Source organism: Primulina huaijiensis, chromosome 2 (genome assembly GCF_012295235.1).
Source record: "Primulina huaijiensis isolate GDHJ02 chromosome 2, ASM1229523v2, whole genome shotgun sequence".
Classification (NCBI taxonomy): domain Eukaryota; kingdom Viridiplantae; phylum Streptophyta; class Magnoliopsida; order Lamiales; family Gesneriaceae; genus Primulina; species Primulina huaijiensis.
In genome coordinates, this window is record NC_133307.1 from 27774389 (window position 1) to 27794118 (window position 19730).

Genomic DNA, 19730 nt, shown 5'->3' on the forward strand with positions numbered 1-19730 from the left:
TAATATATATATATATATATATATATATATATATACACACACACACACACACACACACACACACACACACACAAATTTAACTTCTTAATTACATTGTAATTTTCTTATATTTCGGCCTATATTGTCATCTTTAAAAATTGCAGAGAAATTCAATTTTACCGAAGCTAGCTGTTGTGTGAAATGATATAAGTATGTGCATAGATGAATATTTGAAGCTAGGGATTTCAAATTCATAATAATAATTAAAAAAAACACTGATTTATTTGGACAAATTCATTTAACAATATATTTCAAATCCAAAAAAGTTATTTTTTGAGTTATTGTGTAATGAATTTCAAATTCATTCCAACAAAGAGTCACATGAAATTCTCTCGTCAAATACTTCCTCAAATACAAATCATTCAATTCAAACGTAACCTAACATCCTTACATAAAAATAAATTGCACATGCTGGAGAGAAAAATAACTCCACGTTATTTTGTATAAAAGCATGCTATTGTGTTGCATTAATCTAACTTATTTTAATTTGGGTTTGATTTTAATTAACTTTAAAAGTTGGACATTCAGACTTGTGAGGTTGGGTTCAAATTTTTTTAAATATAATTAATTAAAGTTTTTCAAAACAAAACTTAAATGGACTATATATAGACACAAATATGAAAGACAATAATATATAGTATTCAAGTTAATTTTTATGTCATCAAATGAAACATTTTAAAAAATTATATATATAAATCTACTCTTGTCGATTTGGCATAAATATGTTAACTAGGTTTGTCGTTTGTATAATCAAGATGTTCAACGATTTCTCAACTGATAATATAGTCATGAATCTATGTAATTTTTCTTGTGACATAGTTGATCGGAGCTGCAAAGAATTATCCCAGACTTACACCAAAGTAGTGAAGGTCATTTTAAAATCTCGCATAATATAATGAGATACAATGAGATAGAAACAAAGAGAAGAGAACAAGCTCCATGCTCTTAAGTGATAAGCTCCTTTGTTTTGAATTCATAAATTCAGAATTCAACGAGATAGAAACAAAGAGAAGAGAATATGAATGAACCGATCTTACATCGGAAGGAGAGGGATTTCAAAAACTGTTCAGGTATGAGAATGTGCAGTTTAGGAGTACTTAAAAGATTTGATAATTACTACTCATATAAAGAATGTGCATCTTGTTTTCGGTAGTTCATCACATAAGAACTCCAAGATTAAGCGTGTTTGAGGGAAATTCTGGGACGGGTGACCCCTTGTAAAAATTTCTTAGGGTGCGTGTGAGTGATGACATAAGCACGCTGGAAAGACTCGTCTTAGTATAGTGGGAATAGTCGTCAAATCCGAACCGTTACAGATCCAGTATTTTTTACACATTTGGAGTATCCAAATAGCCAAATCAAGCATCTGAAACTCCAAAATAGGTACTTTGTAGGTAAAAATAAATACTTAATCTTATTTCATGATGAGTAATGAATTATGTTTTTTTTTAAAAAAAATAAAATGATATTTATAAGTCATCTTAATGTATTTTTCATGAAAAACCAACAATGACTGAATTTGTGTTGATTACTTGAAAATATAATATTTTCTTATATATTTAGAGTATTCAAAGAGCGAAATCAAGAATCTGAAACCCCATAATATGTACTATTCTTGTATATGGAGAAGACACAATTATTTTGGTGGAGAAAATTATATATTTATTTAAATAATAAAGGCAAAATGTAAATTTGGGTTTGTAGGGACTTAAAACTAAATTTATAGACCTTTTAGGTAATGATTCTTAAAAAATTGTGGTTAGATACTGAATCTTAATTCAAATATTGGTAGATAGATTTTTCGCAAATTTACTTTTATTTCAACGATTTTTTTTCTATAACGAAAAAAGAGAAAATTATTATAGACTACCAGTCAAAGGCATAATCTCATCCCATATTTATAAAATATTTTTTATATTTTTATTAATACAACCAAAACAAAAATATTAATGATTGAATATTGATCATAACATTACGATGGAAATTAAAATATTTTGAAATTTATAAATTATTGACATAATATGTAGCCATTTTGTTATTTAATTAAAACTTAACAAAATGGCCAGCACATTACCAACATACATCAATTAGATTCGAATATTATATTTTTCAAAACACAATTCAAATTTCTTAATTATAATTATATTATAACAAAAATAACAACAATAACAATTGGAAAAAAAATGTAATTTCCATCTCAATCCATTTTGAATTGACTTTGTAAATAACAATTCTCCAAATAATTGGATTGTTCGGCATTATGTGTAAAACAAGATTAGTTTAGTTCATTAAGATCAAATTTTGACTATATAGATAACAAAAATCCAAGACATATTAATTTATTGCACGATCTTTTTAATTTTTTGTGTACTCATGACCAACATTTTTTTTTATTTTACTGTTTTATAGTTTTTATATAATATACATTTCAAGATTTTAATACATAACATATGGTATATAATTAATATATTATTATATATGCCATTAATTAATTCACTTTCGTATGGTTGTACTTCGATATATATTCAAATATACCGTTTAGTCTAGTAATAAAGTGACCAATTTTGTGTAAATAATCCTTTTCCTTTTTCAGCGATTGACTTTTTGTGGACCCGTCCAGCGATTATTGGAAAATTGAGTGTAAATTTTATAAATACTAAAAACTGGAGGGTTTACGCAAATGTTACTGAGTAGTCTCATTCGAATTTTCTGACCGTTGGCCCCCGTTGCGGAGGCAACGGTTTTTTTCTTCGTTGTCTTAAAAAAACAGAGTAAATTTCAAAAACCACCTGAAACTATTCCCCACTTTGGAAAATCAAATGGGTTGTGTTTCATCGAAACTGATTAGGAAAGAATTAGAGCAAGAAAATGGATACAAAAATGGAGATTGCGCGGACCATGTTGTTTCTCTCACTTCGAGCACTTACGGTGTACTCAAACTTGACAAAGATAATCAACACCAGAAACAAGAATCGGAACAAAAAAGAGGGATCCAAGAATGCGCGATAGATGCAAAGAAATCACCGCCTCGGGAAGAGCCTTCGGAGATCATTAATACTTGGGAGTTGATGGAAGGGCTTGAAGAAGTTCCAGATGCAGTTCAGGCCAAGAAAAGCCCAAGATCGAGGCTTTTTCCACGTGGTTTTTCAGATATCGATACTCGAAGTCCTCTGAAGTTTTTTAACCAAATGGGTTCTCCTAGAATGTTGAAAAAATTTGGGGGAAAAGAGAACAAGGGAAGAGGTAATGGTGGAGTGTGGTCATCGGAGAATAGCCCGAAAACGGTGTTGAAAGAATGCAATAATTTGAAGGGGAGTTCTAGGAAGCCATCTCCGAGATTGTGGGCCTCTATTAAAGGAAGTCCGACTACTAAGAGATGCGATAGTTTCAGGTCTGATTCTGGGGCTGTTTCGTCAAAGAGGAGTCTAGGACCATTATTTGATCCTGAACTTGTCGCATCTTTTGAGAAAGAGGTTTCTGAAGAAGAAGAAAAGATCAAGAAAATGGTTTCGGTTGGATCATCCCCGACCTCACAAGTGCCCAGGAACTCCCGGAATTCAAATTCAATCCTCGAGCTGTACAAAGAAAAATGCCCACCGGGCGGTAAAAACTCGGTCATCATATACACGACCACATTGAGGGGCATTAGGAAAACCTTCGAGGAATGTAACATCGCCCGAACAATAATCGAATCACACCACGTTCAAATGTTTGAACGCGACGTATCGATGCACTCAGCATTCAAGGAAGAACTCAGAGGACTAATGAATACCAAGGAAGTGAAAGTACCACTGGTTTTTGTGAAGGGCAGGTTGATTGGTGGGGCTGATGAAGTTGTCAAGCTGGATGAGGAAGGTAAACTAGACATTTTACTCGCTGGGATCCCTAGGGCTACACTAGGGTGCATCATGTGCGCAGGGATCCGGTTCGTGTTGTGCGTCGAGTGTAATGGGAGTTGCAAGATTTTGGGTGAAGATGGGAAGAAGAGTGTGAAGTGTAGTGAGTGTAACGAGAATGGTTTGATTCAGTGCCCAATATGTTGTTAACTATGTAAGTTAACTACATCCTCTGTGTGTAAACTCTGCTTACAAGTTTTTGTATTTGTAATGACTCTCAACTTTTTTTGACTTGGGGCTGTTTAAATTAAGGCTGAGGATTCTGATCATTGGGGTAGAATCTCTCTCTGTCTCAGATGCAAGATTGTTTCTTGAATGAAAATATTATTTATTTTATTTTATAATACTTGTTTGTTTATTTCCTTAAGAATTGTGCTATGTAGCTATTTCCTCGTTCATGGACCCAAAATTACAGAATTAGATAGTGTTTGCAAGCAGAGAATTACCCTTTTTTAAAGATTGCAAATAAGACTACTTCAGCAAATAATGTGATTTTATCTCATTCTCCTATGGATTATTATATAATAAATAATTAGTTATATATATAATTGTTTCAACTAAGTCAGACTAGGTTCGTAAAGTGGCAGGTGTGATTTTTTACCAAGCTAAATTAAATTAAATTAATAAAATTTGTCAAAGAAAGGTATATACTGGTTTACAACAAAAAGGGTATCAATGTTATCTTTGTTCACTTTTTTTTTTATCTTTCTTTCTATTTCTTAGTAAGAATGTGTGAATTCTTAATCAACTTGGATTAACTATATTTTATAATAATAAAAAAAGAGATAAGAGTCAAAAGTGGTTGATTAATTTACCACAATATTTCCTAACTTACTTAGGAGTGTTTGCAGTAAATAAAAAAATGATTATTGGCTTTTGGTTTTAAAAAATCGGTTTTATGTGTTCCTTAAGTCATTAACTTTTGTTTGATTTAATTAAAATCCAAAAGTTGATGGGATGCTGATTCTACTTTTAGAAAAATGATTCTGGTGGAAAATTATGATTAGAATCACTTATTTATCAAACACTACTCACTTATGATTTACAGTTTTTTCACGTTTGTTTTCAGCACTATCAACTTCTGATTTTTATAAAAACATAATATTGTGCATACACTCTCTTATAGAATACTTATAATACATATTAAACATGCTTGATCAAGAATATGTGATATTTATATTAAGAAGTAAATAGCAAAAATGCGTTAATGAGCTACGGAATTTTAGTTTTTCGCCTAAAGCGGTACGAAAAATCAATTTTTATCTAGCTCTACCTTTTAAATAAGGTTTATGTTTTTTTAAGGTAAATAATATTAATATACGAAGAATATAAACAATATCAATTTTAGTGTTAACAATTATTATTATTATTATTATCATCCTAAAAAAAATATATTTATTATTATTATTATTATTATTATTTTTTAGAAGCGTTTATGCGTTGTACCAAAACCACGATTTATGCTTCGTTGGGTGAACAGCTGCCTAGGGTTTCAGAGCAGAAACTCAGCTGGAGGCGGCAGGGCGAGATGGTTGGAATTCTGACAGCGGAGGCGACGGCGCAACTGCAAGATGGAATTGGTTTGTTGCTTTCTCGGTGGGCAGCCCTTCGAATGGCCGTTGAAAACGAGTGGGGCGGCCGTGACTCTCTCCAGAAATCTCAGCAGCTGGGCCATGATCTTTTTCATCGCCTCACGCAATCCAAAGGTATCTTCGGTCTTCATTTAAATATCTATTGGATTTGCAAGTTCCGCTGAAGATTGGTTTTGGGTCTTGGCCGAAAATGAGGATCATCTCCTCGTTAAGTGGGAATTTGGCGGAGGCGACTTTGGCCTGCTATATGTTTCTTGTTCTTATAGCTTTAACTTTATTTGAAACTCTTTCATGCAAAAATTTGTGCTCTCGGTGTAGACGGGCCGTGAAGTTGTGGTAATGATTGTTCTGATTATTTGATGAATTTCCGCAAGTTTCGATTATATTTCTGTTTCCTTAGATGGAAACGATAGATGATGATTTCGAAATCCAGCAGCATCGTGTAAGCAATTTGTTTTTCCATTTCATGTGTAAAGTTTGAAGGTATGCAAGAAAAGTTATCCAACTTCGTGATATTTAAAGTCAGAACTATGCGCATTTTACCTCTTCCTTGTCCCGTGGGTCTTTCGTCATGGCGAGTGGATTGGAAGCTTGTGAAATATTTGGATTGATGTTTGGAGGCCTGTAAGTTTTGGATAATGAACCCTCATGTTTTGGGGACTACCATCTGTTTTCTCAGAATTTTAGACCCCCTTCCAGTTGGCTTTGTATTCCTTTTGGGATCTTTGCACTTAGACCGCTTTTTTGTGTTGTTTGGATTTGTGTTTCTCGAGGTAAGGCTCAATTTCTCTGGGTGTACGTATGTTTCAGTTTATTATGTATACAGGATGTTTCAGTTTGTTATGTATGCAGGTTGGGGTCTGCCTTAAAACCCCATCGCTCAGTGGTTTTCTCTTAAAAACACGGTTGTACAATTTTTCTTGTAACTACTGAATATGATGTGATTGTGATTTGTTATTTTGGTGCTCAGAACAAGTATACATTGACGATTTGGAGGACATGCTTGATGAATTCATGCTTTCTCTAAATACTGAAACAGGAGATGGCAGCATTGAGGAGGTAAGATTTCTTTATGTATCTGTACATTGATTCTATTATCACTAAATGTTCATTCATTAGCTTCCATATTGCAAAGCTTCTGTAATCTTATAATTTATGGCCGGTTGTAAAGTACTGAAGTCAGACAAGATTCTGCCCGTTTCGTTTCGTTTCGTCCGCCTCCCTCTGTGACAATTCTCTGTTTTCTGAAATTTTCATCTCTGTGCAGATAGCAGAAAAGATGATGGTAATGCGTGAAGAATGTTTAGAAGGTAATTTTAACTCGATAAAGAAGTTGAAGGAAACAAATGCTCCCAGCATCTCTTATGCAAGACAGGTGATTATCGCCCTTTTTTTCTGAATTTCGGGGTCAAAATTTTCGTTTTTGTGTGCTTTGAGCTATTTCCCCTGTTTATATTCTAGTGTCAGTGATGTGTTTAATTAAAGTTATGTTCTTGACAAAACAGTCGTTATATTAGATANTTCACACAATTACTATAATCAATTTTAGTCTTCATTTAAATTAATTTACCAAAATAATCTTTTTATCATGTCAAATTACAAAGATATCCCCTATCTTTTAATTCCTATTCACCATTAATTTTTTCCCTATCTTTTAATTTCTATTCACCATCAATTTCTTCATCTCAAACTCTTTATTTTATTATCTCATCAATTCTGTGCGTATAGAGGCGGCCGTGAAACACATCAATCATATTTCTTTAAACAAGTATGAATTTCTTTTTTTCCACTTAATTTTTACGCAAAAAATTGATTTTATATTGATATTATTGTGTGCGTAGGTATCTGAGTTATGGCAAACTGATTCTATAACCAATTTTGTTTATGTCAAATCATTAGAATATATTGCCTAGAATTGATTGATCTGATTTTGATTTTGATTTTTTTTAATATTTTTTGCATGATTTTTTGATAATTTGTAGGTTTAATTTTTTTAATCATGAATATTTTGAAAGAATCGAGTTAGAAAAATTGGAATTCTTCAGTTTCTTTTTATGGGAAGAGTTTGTCCGAGTAATGGTGATGAGTCGGTGGGATGGTGGCGGAGTGAGTGGCAACGAAAGAGGGGTGTGGCTGGATTTGTGCTTAGGGGTACCCGGCTGAGATTCCTACATAAATGGCATATCATTAAGTAACCTGGTAAATTTGATATGAGATATAAAAAAATCAAAATAAAAAAATTTGATTCATAATCTGTGGTCAAATGTGTGGTGAGTCAATACAAGTGGCTCGGTATGACATTGACTTGTTACTCCAAATATATAAAATATGTATAGATTAAACATTGATAGAATGGAGTGATATTTATCAACAAAAAATAACATTGGAGTACGTGACTGGGGTGGATTTATTTATTTTTTTGAGGAGTATAAAGATGTGATTTATGTATAAAAATGTAGTTTATTTATTTTTTTGAGAAGTATAAAGATGTGATTTATGTGTTATTGTATAATGTTTTCACAAAATTGTGCAGGTATGGATTCAGTCAAAAGACTCGTTATTTCTTATTTTGGAAAATTTACAAAAAATGCGACTGGTAGTTGGGTTTGGAATGGAAAAGATACAAAGTCTTTGCTGGTAACATCTACAATTTCATACACAGAGTTGTACGATAAGGTTCAAGATTTTCTGAATGTTAATTGTTTGACTCATAAGATCGTGATGCAATTTGTTGTCCCGGGTATGATACACGTTCCAATTTCTCCAGTTGAAATCTTATCTGATGATGATCTACATTGGTTTATTTCTATTCATGAACAAGTTCCTCTTTGTATATCTCTTGAAGAGAAAACATCAATTAATTTAACTCCAGATGTTGAACCAATTACTATTGGCAATCATTCTTCTCCTTGTGTTAATGATACATTACAAAATTCTGGAATTGAAAATGTTGTGCAATGTTTGGATGTTGAAGGAAGAGGGGTATCAAATCATGTTTTGGATATTGATCAATTTGTTGTAATACAACAGAATTATGAAGAATTGGAAGATGGAGATATTAACATTGGTAGTGCAGACAATTATTTTACTGGTTATGCGATTGTTTCAGATGCCCACCAAAATGTCATTTCTGCTTCTGTACCGAATTCAAGAAATGAAAAAGACATTGACGATTTATTTCAGAATAGCAGTGAGAATGAAGCACACGTGTTTGTACCAATGGCAATGAATGAGAACATTGTTGGAACTTCATCAAGTCGCTCAAAAAAATATAGAAGGTTAGAGAAAGTGGGGTCATCTGAATCATTTGATGATGAATCTGATGTTCAAGTTGATCAGTTGTTTCGAAACAAAAGAGAGTTACAATCAAAGTTACACATGCTTGCCTTGAGGAAGAAATTTGAATTCAAAGTTAAAAAATCTAACAAGTCTGTCATTTCAGTTGTATGTGTTGATGATAGTTGCAAATGGAATATGAGGGCAACAAAGCTAGAAGATTCAGACTACTTTCAGGTTCGTAAATATACATTTAAGCATACATGTTCATTGGATTTCCGGCATAATGGACACAGGCAAGCAAGTAGTTGGGCAATCGGTCAGCACATCAAGTCGAGATTGCAAGATCTTAACCAATCGTATAAGCCATCTACCATAATTGGTGATATACGTAGAGAATTTGGTATAAACTTGAGTTATAGAAAGGCATGGAAGGCCAAAGAGCATGCACTTGAGCTTATTAGGGGGTCACCTGAAGACAGTTATGGGAATTTGGCATCATATTGTTACATCTTGGAGAAGAATAATCCCGGAACAACTACGTATATTCAGACAGATAAAGGTGACCGTTTTTTGTACTTCTTCTTGTCTTTAGGACCAAGTATACGTGGTTTCCATTCTTCCATGAGACCAGTTATATGTGTAGATGGTACTTTTCTGAAATGTAAATACAAAGGGACATTAATAGTTGCAACATGTCAAGATGCCAATGGACAAATTTATCCAATTGCTTGGGGAATTGTGGATTCTGAGAATGATTCATCATGGTCGTGGTTTATGTCAAAATTGAAAGAACAAATTGGTGACTCCAACCGATTGGTATTTATATCCGATCGACACAAGAGTATTACTAAAGCAATCAGAGTGATATTTCCACAATCTCATCACGGCTATTGCATTTGGCACATGGAGCAGAATATTAAGGTAAAATTTCATACAAAGGGTCTCATACCTTTGTTCAAATCTGCAGCAGAAGCTTACCGAATGTCTGAGTTTGAAAATTACATGACAGAAATATACGGAAAGAATGAGAAACTTGGAAAATATTTGGAGGATACAGGTTATGATTCTTGGTCACGAGTTCATTTTAAAGGGAACCGCTATAATATTATGACATCAAATAATGCCGAGTCTATGAATTCTTTGTTAAAATCTCAAAGGGATTATCCGATCACTGCGTTGATTGAACACATACGATCAGTTATGCAGAAATGGTTTTATGAGCGTAGTGTAGAAGCGGAAGCATGCACGACACAATTGACTCCAAAGCTTGAAGAAAGCTTACGCAAGACACTTGATGCTTCTTCAATTCTCATAGTGAATCCTATAGCAGCACACGAGTTTCAGGTTGGTTTGGATAAGACTAACATGGATGTTGTGAATATTGCACAACTTACATGTTCATGTAAAAAATTTGACATATTAGAAATTCCATGTAGACACGCCCTTGTTGCTGCAATTTCAAGAGGGATTTCAATTTATAGTTTGTGCTCTGAATATTATAGAACTACATGTTGGAGAATCTCCTATGCTGAGCCAATTCATCCTGTAGATAACCAAATAGATTGGTTGATTCCAGAAGAAGTTCAAAGAAGGGTTATTCTACCTCCATGTGTGAGGAGATCATGTGGAAGACCACGAACGAGAAGGATACGATCAACGGGTGAAATATCTCGTATGCGTCATTGCTCTACATGTGGTTCCACTGGACATAATAAGAAAAGTTGCAAAAATTCTGCTCCGATTTTGACTTGACTTGATTATGTTTAGAATTTTTTTCGAATGGGATTATTGGTTCACTAGGATTTGGTTTGTTTTTATTTGATTTTCGCAATTTCTCAAATAATCTTATGAATTCCATGCATTTGGACAAAGAGTGATGATAATTTGAGAAGATTTTTTGCTGGGTTGCATTTTTATGCATTTTATTTTTTTGAAGGTTTGTTGTGCATACTCATAAAATGTTAGCATGGAATAAGGTAGAGACTTAATTGAGACTATCGGATTTTTTGTTTATATTGTGTAAACTCACATTGATGTAATTTACGTTTCATAACCATGGTAATTGATGATTTTGTTTATATTATTTTGCATGAGCAACAATCGTAATTAAAATATTATAACTTTGGTGGTTTCGTATGCATTAGTTCAAACTAACAATTCATAATTTTATTAAAATATGTTTATTGATATAAGTAAGTATTATTAAAAAAATTAATATATTATAAATTAAATAAAATAGAACAAATGTTAAATCAACTCTTAAAAAGAAATAATAGATAATTAAATAAATGAATCATGAAAATAGAACATGTGCGGTCATAGAAAAGGGTATTTAAGGATTTTTAAATTATATAAGACATAATGCAAATTATGTAATAAAGAATGCCATTTTTAAAATTATGACTTTGAGATAGACTAGAATAATCAATTTCCCTTACAATTTTCATACATACTGGTCGCCTAGAACCACGCTCCTTCTGACGTGTTTGCCTCTTCTGTCATATCCTTGAATAACAAATAATAATACATTTAGAAAAATCAAAACATGAAAAATCTCCCCAAGAGTACACTTTAATCTCATAAACATAATTCTTTTTTCTTCATTTCGATTTAAAAGTAAGTTAAAAAGTCAACATGGAACGTAAAGAGACAAATAATATTGATATACTACTATATATAGGTCATCCCTCAACAGTCAATAGTTGGATCGATCTAGGAGTTGGCAGAGGTACTCTGGACAGACGATTGATATCCAAAGCCCGTGAACGGTCGGTCGACAATCTCGTTAACTTTCAAATGGACTTAAGTTCTAACCAAAAACAAGACTCGCCTTTTCTTTATTTGTTTATCATGATTCTTAGCTCTTCGTCAAGGTGGGTGCCTAGCTCTCATGCGTCAGGTGTTGGTGTCGCTTCTTACTAGCGCATAGAGAATTTTACAAAATTGAAAACAAAAAAATCATAAACTTTAGGAATATTCTGTTTATTTGTGCAAAAATATGCAACAAATAAATTATCGTTGTATTTGAATTATTACAAAGCTCTTTAATGATCGAAAACAAACTAATAATCAAATAAAATATTTTTATATCCAAAAAAAATTCACACTAAAATATCAAAATTCATTACATAGTTTTTTTTTTTTTATATATATATTAACGTAATTTTTTTAACCAAAATATGAACCAAATTACCACCCCAACAGCCACACGTGTTAAGGTAAGGGGTTTTGGTAGCACGCTTACGCACTGACACCAATCATTCTCCTCTTTTACCCTCGTTTCATTTCATTTCGCACTCTGTTGAAAATTCCTACCTGATAATGGCTGGAAGAAGACGGAAAAAATTGAAATCGTAAGTTTCTTTGTTCGATTTAGCCAGGTTTTTTTTTCAGTTAACTGTGGAATTCATGTTGTTTTCGATATTATTCTTCAGTAGATGAAAACCTCGTTTGTTCACCGCGTTTACCAAGATTTAATCATTGTAATCGTAGTTGAGTACCCAAGATTGAATTTCTTCACTTAGATATCTCGTGGGCCTTTAATTTAGGGTAAATTGTCATTATATGCTGTTAGATTTGGGTGCTTGTGGAATGAGGTTGAGTGAATTATGGAGTTCTTTAATTTAGCAAGAAAGTCTTGATATATCCTATGGGATATTGGGTTTTGTTTTGTGTTCCCGATCCATTAAATTGTTCTGCGATTTTAAGCCAGACTAGCATTTTTCTGTAAAATTCTACCTCAAATGGGTATTCTGGTCTGATGACCCATATGATTCTACTTGAGTGTACTAAGAAAAATTATGTGTCCAGGTCATTGTTCTTCAAGATAGAAATGCAGTGAGGTGCTTGTTGCTGTTTTAGGCATATGGGCTTACCGCCCTTGGCTGTTCGAGATAATTTTGTGTTTGGTTGGACTAATGGAACGCTTTAAAAACGTGCAAAAACAGATTTTATTTGGAAAACTGACAGCTGTAACAGAATGGTTAGCCTATATTTCTTCCCACTGCAACCCGTTTGTGGGGTTTTGAATATATATCCAGGTTGTTAGATTCAAGATATTACCCGAGTTTTCTGCATAAGTGAGGATTGATCACGTTTCAATGGCAGATTCTTGATACTTAAATTGGACTTGTCATGGACTCATGCAAATTGGTATTTATTGACATATTTGTTAACTGGGCCACACTAAGAGGTGTTTCAACTTTCAAATAGAAAGGTTTTTTTAGAAGAATTTGCAACTTCAAACAATGCGTCTCCTGATGATTTTTTTTAATATTATTTTTCATTATTTGTTTTGCATTTTATTCATTTTTTGTCCTGTCTCTCTTCACTGAATAGTATTCTTGTTTGTGGATCTAGAAGAGCATCAAAGCTGGTGATCACAATTTCATTTTTGAGTTTTAATCGTTTCAGAGTTCCAATGAGATCAGAAATTGTTGAAATGATCAAATGAGATCAGAAATTGCTTAAGAAACTGAAATTATCTTGTTTACCCTTCTAATTTCGTTAAGTTGGAGCTTATTGCATGTCATTTGTGTAGATTGGCTGAAACAATTAAAGGCAGCCGACGAGTTTCAAGAGAGCAGCCATATGAACAGTATTTGCATTCCGAGCTTCCGACTGAGCTTTTGGAACTGATTCTTTCTCAATTATCCTTGAGAGATAATGTCCGTGCTTCTGCTGTATGCAAAAGATGGCTTACCGTTGCAATCTCTGTCAGAATGGCAAATAAGCCTCCCTGGCTTATGTTCTTTCCCAAATTTGGGGACTTGTATGAATTCTATGACCCTTCTCAACGCAAGACATACTGGCTTGAGTTGCCAGAGCTACGTACCTCTAGGATTTGCTATGCGAAGGATGGTTGGCTACTTCTCTACAAGCCTAGAACTCACCGTGTGTTCTTCTTTTGCCCTTATACTCGGGAGTTGATCAAATTGCCTAGATTAGAACTAACTTACCAAATAGTTGCTTTTTCTGCCTCCCCAACGTGTCCCAGCTGTGTCCTTTTTACAGTGAAACATGTCAGCCCAACTGTTGTTGCGGTCAGTACATGTAATCCTGGCGCGACCGAGTGGAATACCGTAAATTACCAAAACCGACTGCCATTCGTCAGTAGTGTTTGGAATAAGCTCGTCTTTTGCAATGGTCTTTTCTATTGTTTAAGTCTTACTGGTTGGCTAGGGGTTTACAGCCCTGAGAAAAATACTTGGGCTGTCCATACTGTACCTCCACCTAAATGCCCGGAAAATTTTTTTGTCAAAAACTGGTGGAAAGGCAAATTTATGGCAGAACACAATGGAGATATCTTCGCTATATACACGTGCTCAGCTGTAAACCCCGTCATATATAAGCTAGACCAGGCGAATAAAGCGTGGGTTGAGATGGAAACTTTAGGAGGGATGACACTTTTTGCAAATTTTTTATCTTCCCATGCTAGAATGGATCTCCTTGGAAGTTTGAGGAATAATGTTTATTTCTCGAAGGTACGGTTTTATGGGAAACGCTGTGTTTCTTATTCGCTCGACAAGGGTAGGTACTATCCCCGGAAGCAGTGTTATGATTGGGGGGAACAAGATCCTTTCGAGAGCATCTGGATCGAACCGCCAGAGGACATTTCGACTTTTCTTTAAAGGTCAGCTGTTACAATGGCAAGTATGTTTATGAATTGTGAGATTTTCATCTGTGTACCTTTGTTTGTTGCCGTTGTAAGGTCACCAGGGACAAAATATATCCATTACATATGTTTCTGTCTATTACATTGTAATGTTTATTTCATGTTTCAGTTGTCCGGTTAATGTAAATTAGAGAACCGAGGACAGCAAGTAGTGTAAAACAATAATTTTAGGTGTTTATTACAGTCTCTTTGTTTTAGATATTCCCTCTTTCTAATGTTGTTGATCACTTCCCATCCTTATTCTTCCATTTTCAGTTCTCACACACGGAAATAAAGAATGAAATAAATTCCACAATCGAACTACCAAAAGCGAGAATTTTGTGCCGGTCAAGACCATGTATGATATATGTAATTTTAGAGTAGTATTACTAATCGATATTTGTTCATGATAGGATAGTGATTGAAATCTGAGAGTTGCGTTGTTATACATTAAAAAGATTTGAGTACAGTTTACATATGTGTGTGTCATTTGANTAATAATAATAATAATAATAATAATAATAATAATAGTATGATTGAAAACGTTAAGAATCCACTCAAAAAATCAAAAGTATTGCAACCCAATTAGTCAACCCGTCTAAAGAAGGCTTAAAAGAGAGAACTAAATTATGTCAAAAAAATCCACTGATTGGTTGAAAAGGTACAAATTTTGCAATTTCTTCACACGGAATTTTGCAATTTTAAATGTATATATGATGATTATTCTTTATTATTATCAAGTAATTATACATTGAGTGAAATATTGAATTTTCAGTTGATAGATTTTTTTAATATCATTGATTCGATGAAAATGTTGAGAAAATGTGACGTATTTCAAAAAAATCGAAAAAAATTTTATTTTTTGATTTTGAATTCTCTTCATTCCTTCTTTTTTCTCTCTCATCCTTTTTGAAACGCGGTTGTAAATCAAAGTTCGTACCTATGAATAATTGGACTCTTACGTCGAAGTGAATATCATTTCTTAAAAATATAAATAATACAAGTAAAAAATTAATTTATATTTTCGATTTGTTATATAGATATATGTTCATCTTCTTCACCCTTTATTATTTGTATTTAGACATTATAAGATGTACTTATATCATTTGATTTTATATTATACGACTCTTATGGTTTCTCTATGTTTTAATTTTTTTTATTGTTTGTTTACTAAATTGCCCTCAAGCTTTGTGTTTGTCTTTTGGTATTATTATGATTATTTTGTCATTTGTCTATTTAACTTTGACTTTTCTTGTCTTTTTTGTTTTTAGTTGAGTGGTTTAATTCCGGAGTTACATCTCGAGATTCAATCTTTGCATCGCTACTTTTGACAGCATTTACTGATTCGAAACTTAAATTGAAAGTCATATTTCGACCCGAACATTTTCAGGATGCTCCCAAATCAAGGAATGACAAGTGTTTTTCCTTGTATAGATCATATTTCAATGAAAATTTGATGAGTCACTATTATATCATACTTTTGTAATTTTGTCATTTGTCGGATATTTAATTTTGAATTTTCTTCTTTCTTCCTTTTTTGGTTGGACGATTTAATTACATAATTACATCTTGAGTCTAAGAGTTCAATCTTTTTATTATATCTGTTGCTTTAGAGACTTTGAAGTTTTCTGACTTCAGTCATGTTAAAAAAACCAAATTTAAATATGTGTAGTTTCAATTTACCGCTTTAACTTAAATAAATTTTTGTTGAAAATGTTCATTTTTTTTTCATCCTCTTGTGAATGTATTGAGTTTTTTTGAGTCAGATGAACTAATATATTTCGATTTCATAAAATAATCAAAATAGACGAAATCATTTTAGTTTTAATCCAATGTATATTACTTTGATTGATTTATGTATAATTAATGTGTGTTCTTTATTTTTGTTCATCTATTTTTTATTTGTTGGATACAAAGATTTTTATGTTAATAATGATATATCTAAATTTTTTCGTACCAAAATTTAATCAGGAAGTTCATTAACATGTATTAGATTTTGTCATATTTCTCATAAATAATAAATTTATCCTTAATATATATTTGTTATTTTAGTTCGTGTATTTGTTAATAAATGATATTTTCTTGTTATTTTAGTTCGTGTATTTGTTAAAATGTTCAAGAATTCAATATCTAATATTGTTATTCAGATTCGAGTCGGTTGAAATATAATGCCATTTAAATTAAAATATAGTCAAGATAAATTATTAATCACACATTTTCAATTTCTGTAATTATCTAATTATAATGATTTATATTATTTAATTCACAATATTTTTAATTAATACATTTAATTAGCAGTAAACTTTTTAAAATCATATTTTAATTGCATTCGGATATGTGATATTATATCGACAAAAATTTGATTGGTTTTTTTATGCAACTACAATGCATGTCATTTTCTTTTTATCTTTATAACGTAGATATATTTGTTATGTTTTTTTTTTCATTTTATTATAATTTCATATGATGTTCAAATAATCTGATTATAAGAAATCGGTACACGAAAACTAAATTTAAAAAGCAATTTTTTTATAGCAAAATATTCTCAAAATTGTAATGTTTATAATTAGATGGTAAATATTTAGGAAATTTTTTTGAAATTGGTCGCACGCGTAAGCCAGCATATATAATTTCTTTTATATATTATAATCACTAATAATTACTTTGTACGTCTTAATGTATTTAATATTTTTACATATTTAGTTCCAACTTTTTTTCGAGTTCTCAATTTATGCTAGGGTTGGCATTTTATATCACTTCATAAAAATTTGGACTAAATGCGCAAAAAAAAAAAAAAATCACTTTATTAAACTAATAAATATTTTAATTAATTAGAGGATCAAAACCTTACGTTTGCCAGCTGACGAACGTTATTGGAATTTTCTTATAAACATTTTGTCACAACTTAAGAAACCATCACCCCATAGAAGAAGTCATGTTCACGTTTATTTGAACAAAATAGTTCCAAATACATAAACAAGTATACAAATTCCATTTTTAAATCTGGGTTTAATTATATATCTTATTTCAATAAAATTTCGAGATTGCTGAAAACCTTTCATGGGAAAAATGATATATTAACTCTCCATTTTTTTCAAATCTTGAATATACACACCATTGTTCGTACGTGGTTTTCAGATCTGGAAACACATGAAGTTAATATATCATTTTTCTATTGGAGTTATCAGTAATCTCGGGATTTCACATGGTAGTGTATGACAACTTCCACTTAAATATTTTAGTTTTAAGTATTTAACACTGTATATGTTAAATTTCATACAACTTCAACTCATTGTCCTCCTAAATATGTCAACCCTCCATTCAACTCTTGGAAGTTTCCATCAAGCACATTAATCAAAATTGCACAAAATCAATCTTAATCTAATTCCCTAGTCAACAATAATCTTCTCGTTCATTTCTCTTGGCTCAAAATCTCTAACTATTGTCTGCTTGTATATCTAGTTTTCTAAATGTCAAAAATTCCAGCTCCATCAAAGTCATTTTCATTGCCATATCTCATCGGTACAACCAACCCCTCTTGATTTATTACTTTCTTTACTTCTTTTTTCAAAGTTTTTTTTGTTATGAACGAGAATCCCCTCGTCGATCATGATGATATTTTTTATGTCGTACAGAACGAGAAAAAAAATAAAGGCATTTGTATATCTTAATTATAAAGTGGATCGATCTTTCGCAAAATACGAGGGCTCATACGATTCAAAAATTTTAAGGTGGCATGGTGAATTTTATCTGCTAGAGGATAACAATCTATGGCAAACCATTACCCGACATTTTAAAATTTTTAGACTGACAAGTTTAGTACTTGTTCATCCGAAGAGGTAGCTTAGGAAATTTGATTGTAACTAATTTTGTTTTACAGTACAAAATAATTGGTAAAAATGGATGGTAAATAGTAATTTGAAGGTGGTTCTAACAATAAGACATTCCTCATTCTACTTATGATCGTATTTTTCGACAAGTCTTGGTCTACCCTTGTCTCATTTTTTATTTGTTCTTATGTTTGGAATAAATGGGTAGCAGTTCTCCTTACATTTTCATCACACAAAAAACAAGCGACGAAGGTTTATGATACAAGATATAAAAATTTTCAAAAAATGTAAACTTCTAGATGATATATATGTGGTACTATACGAGTCATTGTCATGTCGATGTCACGTCAGTATTTCATCAATATCAAATATTAAAGTATCAAAAAACCAAAACAAAACAAAATAATGATTAATGATATACGAATGAAAATTTGACAACATAAATAACCATATTTCAAATTACAACATTTTTTTCCAGGATAAGGATAGATAAATAACCAACCATAAATTTTCTACTTCAAATTTAAAAAAGAAAAACCGATTCCTCTTCGTATACATATGTCTGCTGGTTAGTACAAACAAAGTAGACGAATATCACCTAGTCATCAGCTAAATCAGCGAGCGGAATGTGTAAATTCATCGCTATTCGAACGACAGATTCATGTTTTCGGTTTCTAATCAAGCTTTTTTTNATATATATCTCTTGAGACACATGAACTACTAAAAGTCATATAAGTTCCTAAATATATTTTAAAAGTCAATTGTTTGACCCCAAATTAACAACATTTTCCCCAACCCACGCTGCCCCACCTCCAACACACTACAAAACCACCAACAACCACCCCGTCTACCTCATTGCAAATCAGAAAGAAACCATTTTCTCCTTCTCCGCAATCTTCCCCTCTAAGGCTCTAACCATTTTTTGCCTAAAATGTTGGGGAAAAAACTTGGCTCAATGAAGAAATTAGCCAAGAAGATCAAATCGGTAAACAACACCGATCCTGAGCCATCACATTTTGAGTGCCTGTTGAAGTGTAATGAAGAAGGATCTCCCCCCACCACCATGAGTCCCCCAGTCGGCACCTTCGCTGTGTATGTGGGCCCTGATCGGCAAAGATTCGTGGTGCCCACGAGCTATCTCGCTCATCCTTTGTTTAAAATGTTGCTAGAGAAGGCATATAACGAATTTGGTTTTGATCAAAGAAATGGCCTAGTGGTACCATGCAGTGTTGCTGCATTTCAAGAAGTGTTAAGCGCAGTGGAGCGTTGCAACGGGAAATTTGATTTCGGAGATAAGGTTGAGGACTTTATCTAGAGAAACATATGAATTTAGGTAGAGTAGCGGATAGATTGCCATCTTTAGGAGTTCGCGTGTACGTATCCACTACGACTCAAACTTGACACCTACATCTTGAAAAGCCTGCAGTAGTTCTATCATTCT

General features: G+C 32.5%; 5 protein-coding genes across 5 annotated transcripts; all 5 read left to right on the plus strand.

Moving 5' to 3' along the window:
• The first annotated feature begins 2628 nt into the window (after nt 1–2628).
• On the plus strand, nt 2629–4269 carry LOC140971245 (uncharacterized). Its single transcript, XM_073433395.1, has one exon. The coding sequence runs from the start codon at nt 2859–2861 to the stop codon at nt 4083–4085; it is 1227 nt and encodes a 408-aa protein (XP_073289496.1). The 5' UTR covers nt 2629–2858; the 3' UTR covers nt 4086–4269.
• Nucleotides 4270–5395: 1126 nt separating this feature from the next.
• Nucleotides 5396–6954, plus strand: LOC140971246 (pre-rRNA-processing protein TSR2-like). Its single transcript, XM_073433396.1, has 3 exons — nt 5396–5641; nt 6498–6586; nt 6795–6954. The coding sequence occupies exons 1-3, from the start codon at nt 5464–5466 to the stop codon at nt 6924–6926; spliced, it is 399 nt and encodes a 132-aa protein (XP_073289497.1). The 5' UTR covers nt 5396–5463; the 3' UTR covers nt 6927–6954.
• A 217-nt stretch (nt 6955–7171) lies between these two features.
• LOC140961093 (uncharacterized) lies at nt 7172–10607 on the plus strand. The gene is made up of 2 exons (XM_073419401.1): nt 7172–7295; nt 8061–10607. Exon 2 carries the CDS (start codon nt 8063–8065, stop codon nt 10556–10558), a length of 2496 nt encoding a protein of 831 aa, XP_073275502.1. The 5' UTR covers nt 7172–7295; nt 8061–8062; the 3' UTR covers nt 10559–10607.
• Nucleotides 10608–11999: 1392 nt separating this feature from the next.
• LOC140971248 (F-box/kelch-repeat protein At1g57790-like) lies at nt 12000–14679 on the plus strand. The gene is made up of 2 exons (XM_073433397.1): nt 12000–12159; nt 13347–14679. Exons 1-2 carry the CDS (start codon nt 12128–12130, stop codon nt 14434–14436), a joined length of 1122 nt encoding a protein of 373 aa, XP_073289498.1. The 5' UTR covers nt 12000–12127; the 3' UTR covers nt 14437–14679.
• A 4541-nt stretch (nt 14680–19220) lies between these two features.
• On the plus strand, nt 19221–19604 carry LOC140958115 (protein SMALL AUXIN UP-REGULATED RNA 12). Its single transcript, XM_073415512.1, has one exon. It carries the CDS (start codon nt 19221–19223, stop codon nt 19602–19604), a length of 384 nt encoding a protein of 127 aa, XP_073271613.1.
• Nucleotides 19605–19730: the final 126 nt, after the last annotated feature.

Excerpts from the sequence above, each read along its gene's own strand:
- LOC140971245 (XM_073433395.1), top strand. The coding sequence starts at position 2,859 with ATGGGTTGTGTTTCATCGAAACTGATTAGGAAAGAATTAGAGCAAGAA.
- LOC140971246 (XM_073433396.1), top strand. The coding sequence starts at position 5,464 with ATGGTTGGAATTCTGACAGCGGAGGCGACGGCGCAACTGCAAGATGGA. Across the intron at positions 5,642-6,497 it reads TCGCCTCACGCAATCCAAAG|AACAAGTATACATTGACGAT; the intron begins GTATCTTCGGTC and ends TTTGGTGCTCAG. Across the intron at positions 6,587-6,794 it reads GAGATGGCAGCATTGAGGAG|ATAGCAGAAAAGATGATGGT; the intron begins GTAAGATTTCTT and ends ATCTCTGTGCAG.
- LOC140961093 (XM_073419401.1), top strand. The coding sequence starts at position 8,063 with ATGGATTCAGTCAAAAGACTCGTTATTTCTTATTTTGGAAAATTTACA.
- LOC140971248 (XM_073433397.1), top strand. The coding sequence starts at position 12,128 with ATGGCTGGAAGAAGACGGAAAAAATTGAAATC. Across the intron at positions 12,160-13,346 it reads AGACGGAAAAAATTGAAATC|ATTGGCTGAAACAATTAAAG; the intron begins GTAAGTTTCTTT and ends TCATTTGTGTAG.
- LOC140958115 (XM_073415512.1), top strand. The coding sequence starts at position 19,221 with ATGTTGGGGAAAAAACTTGGCTCAATGAAGAAATTAGCCAAGAAGATC.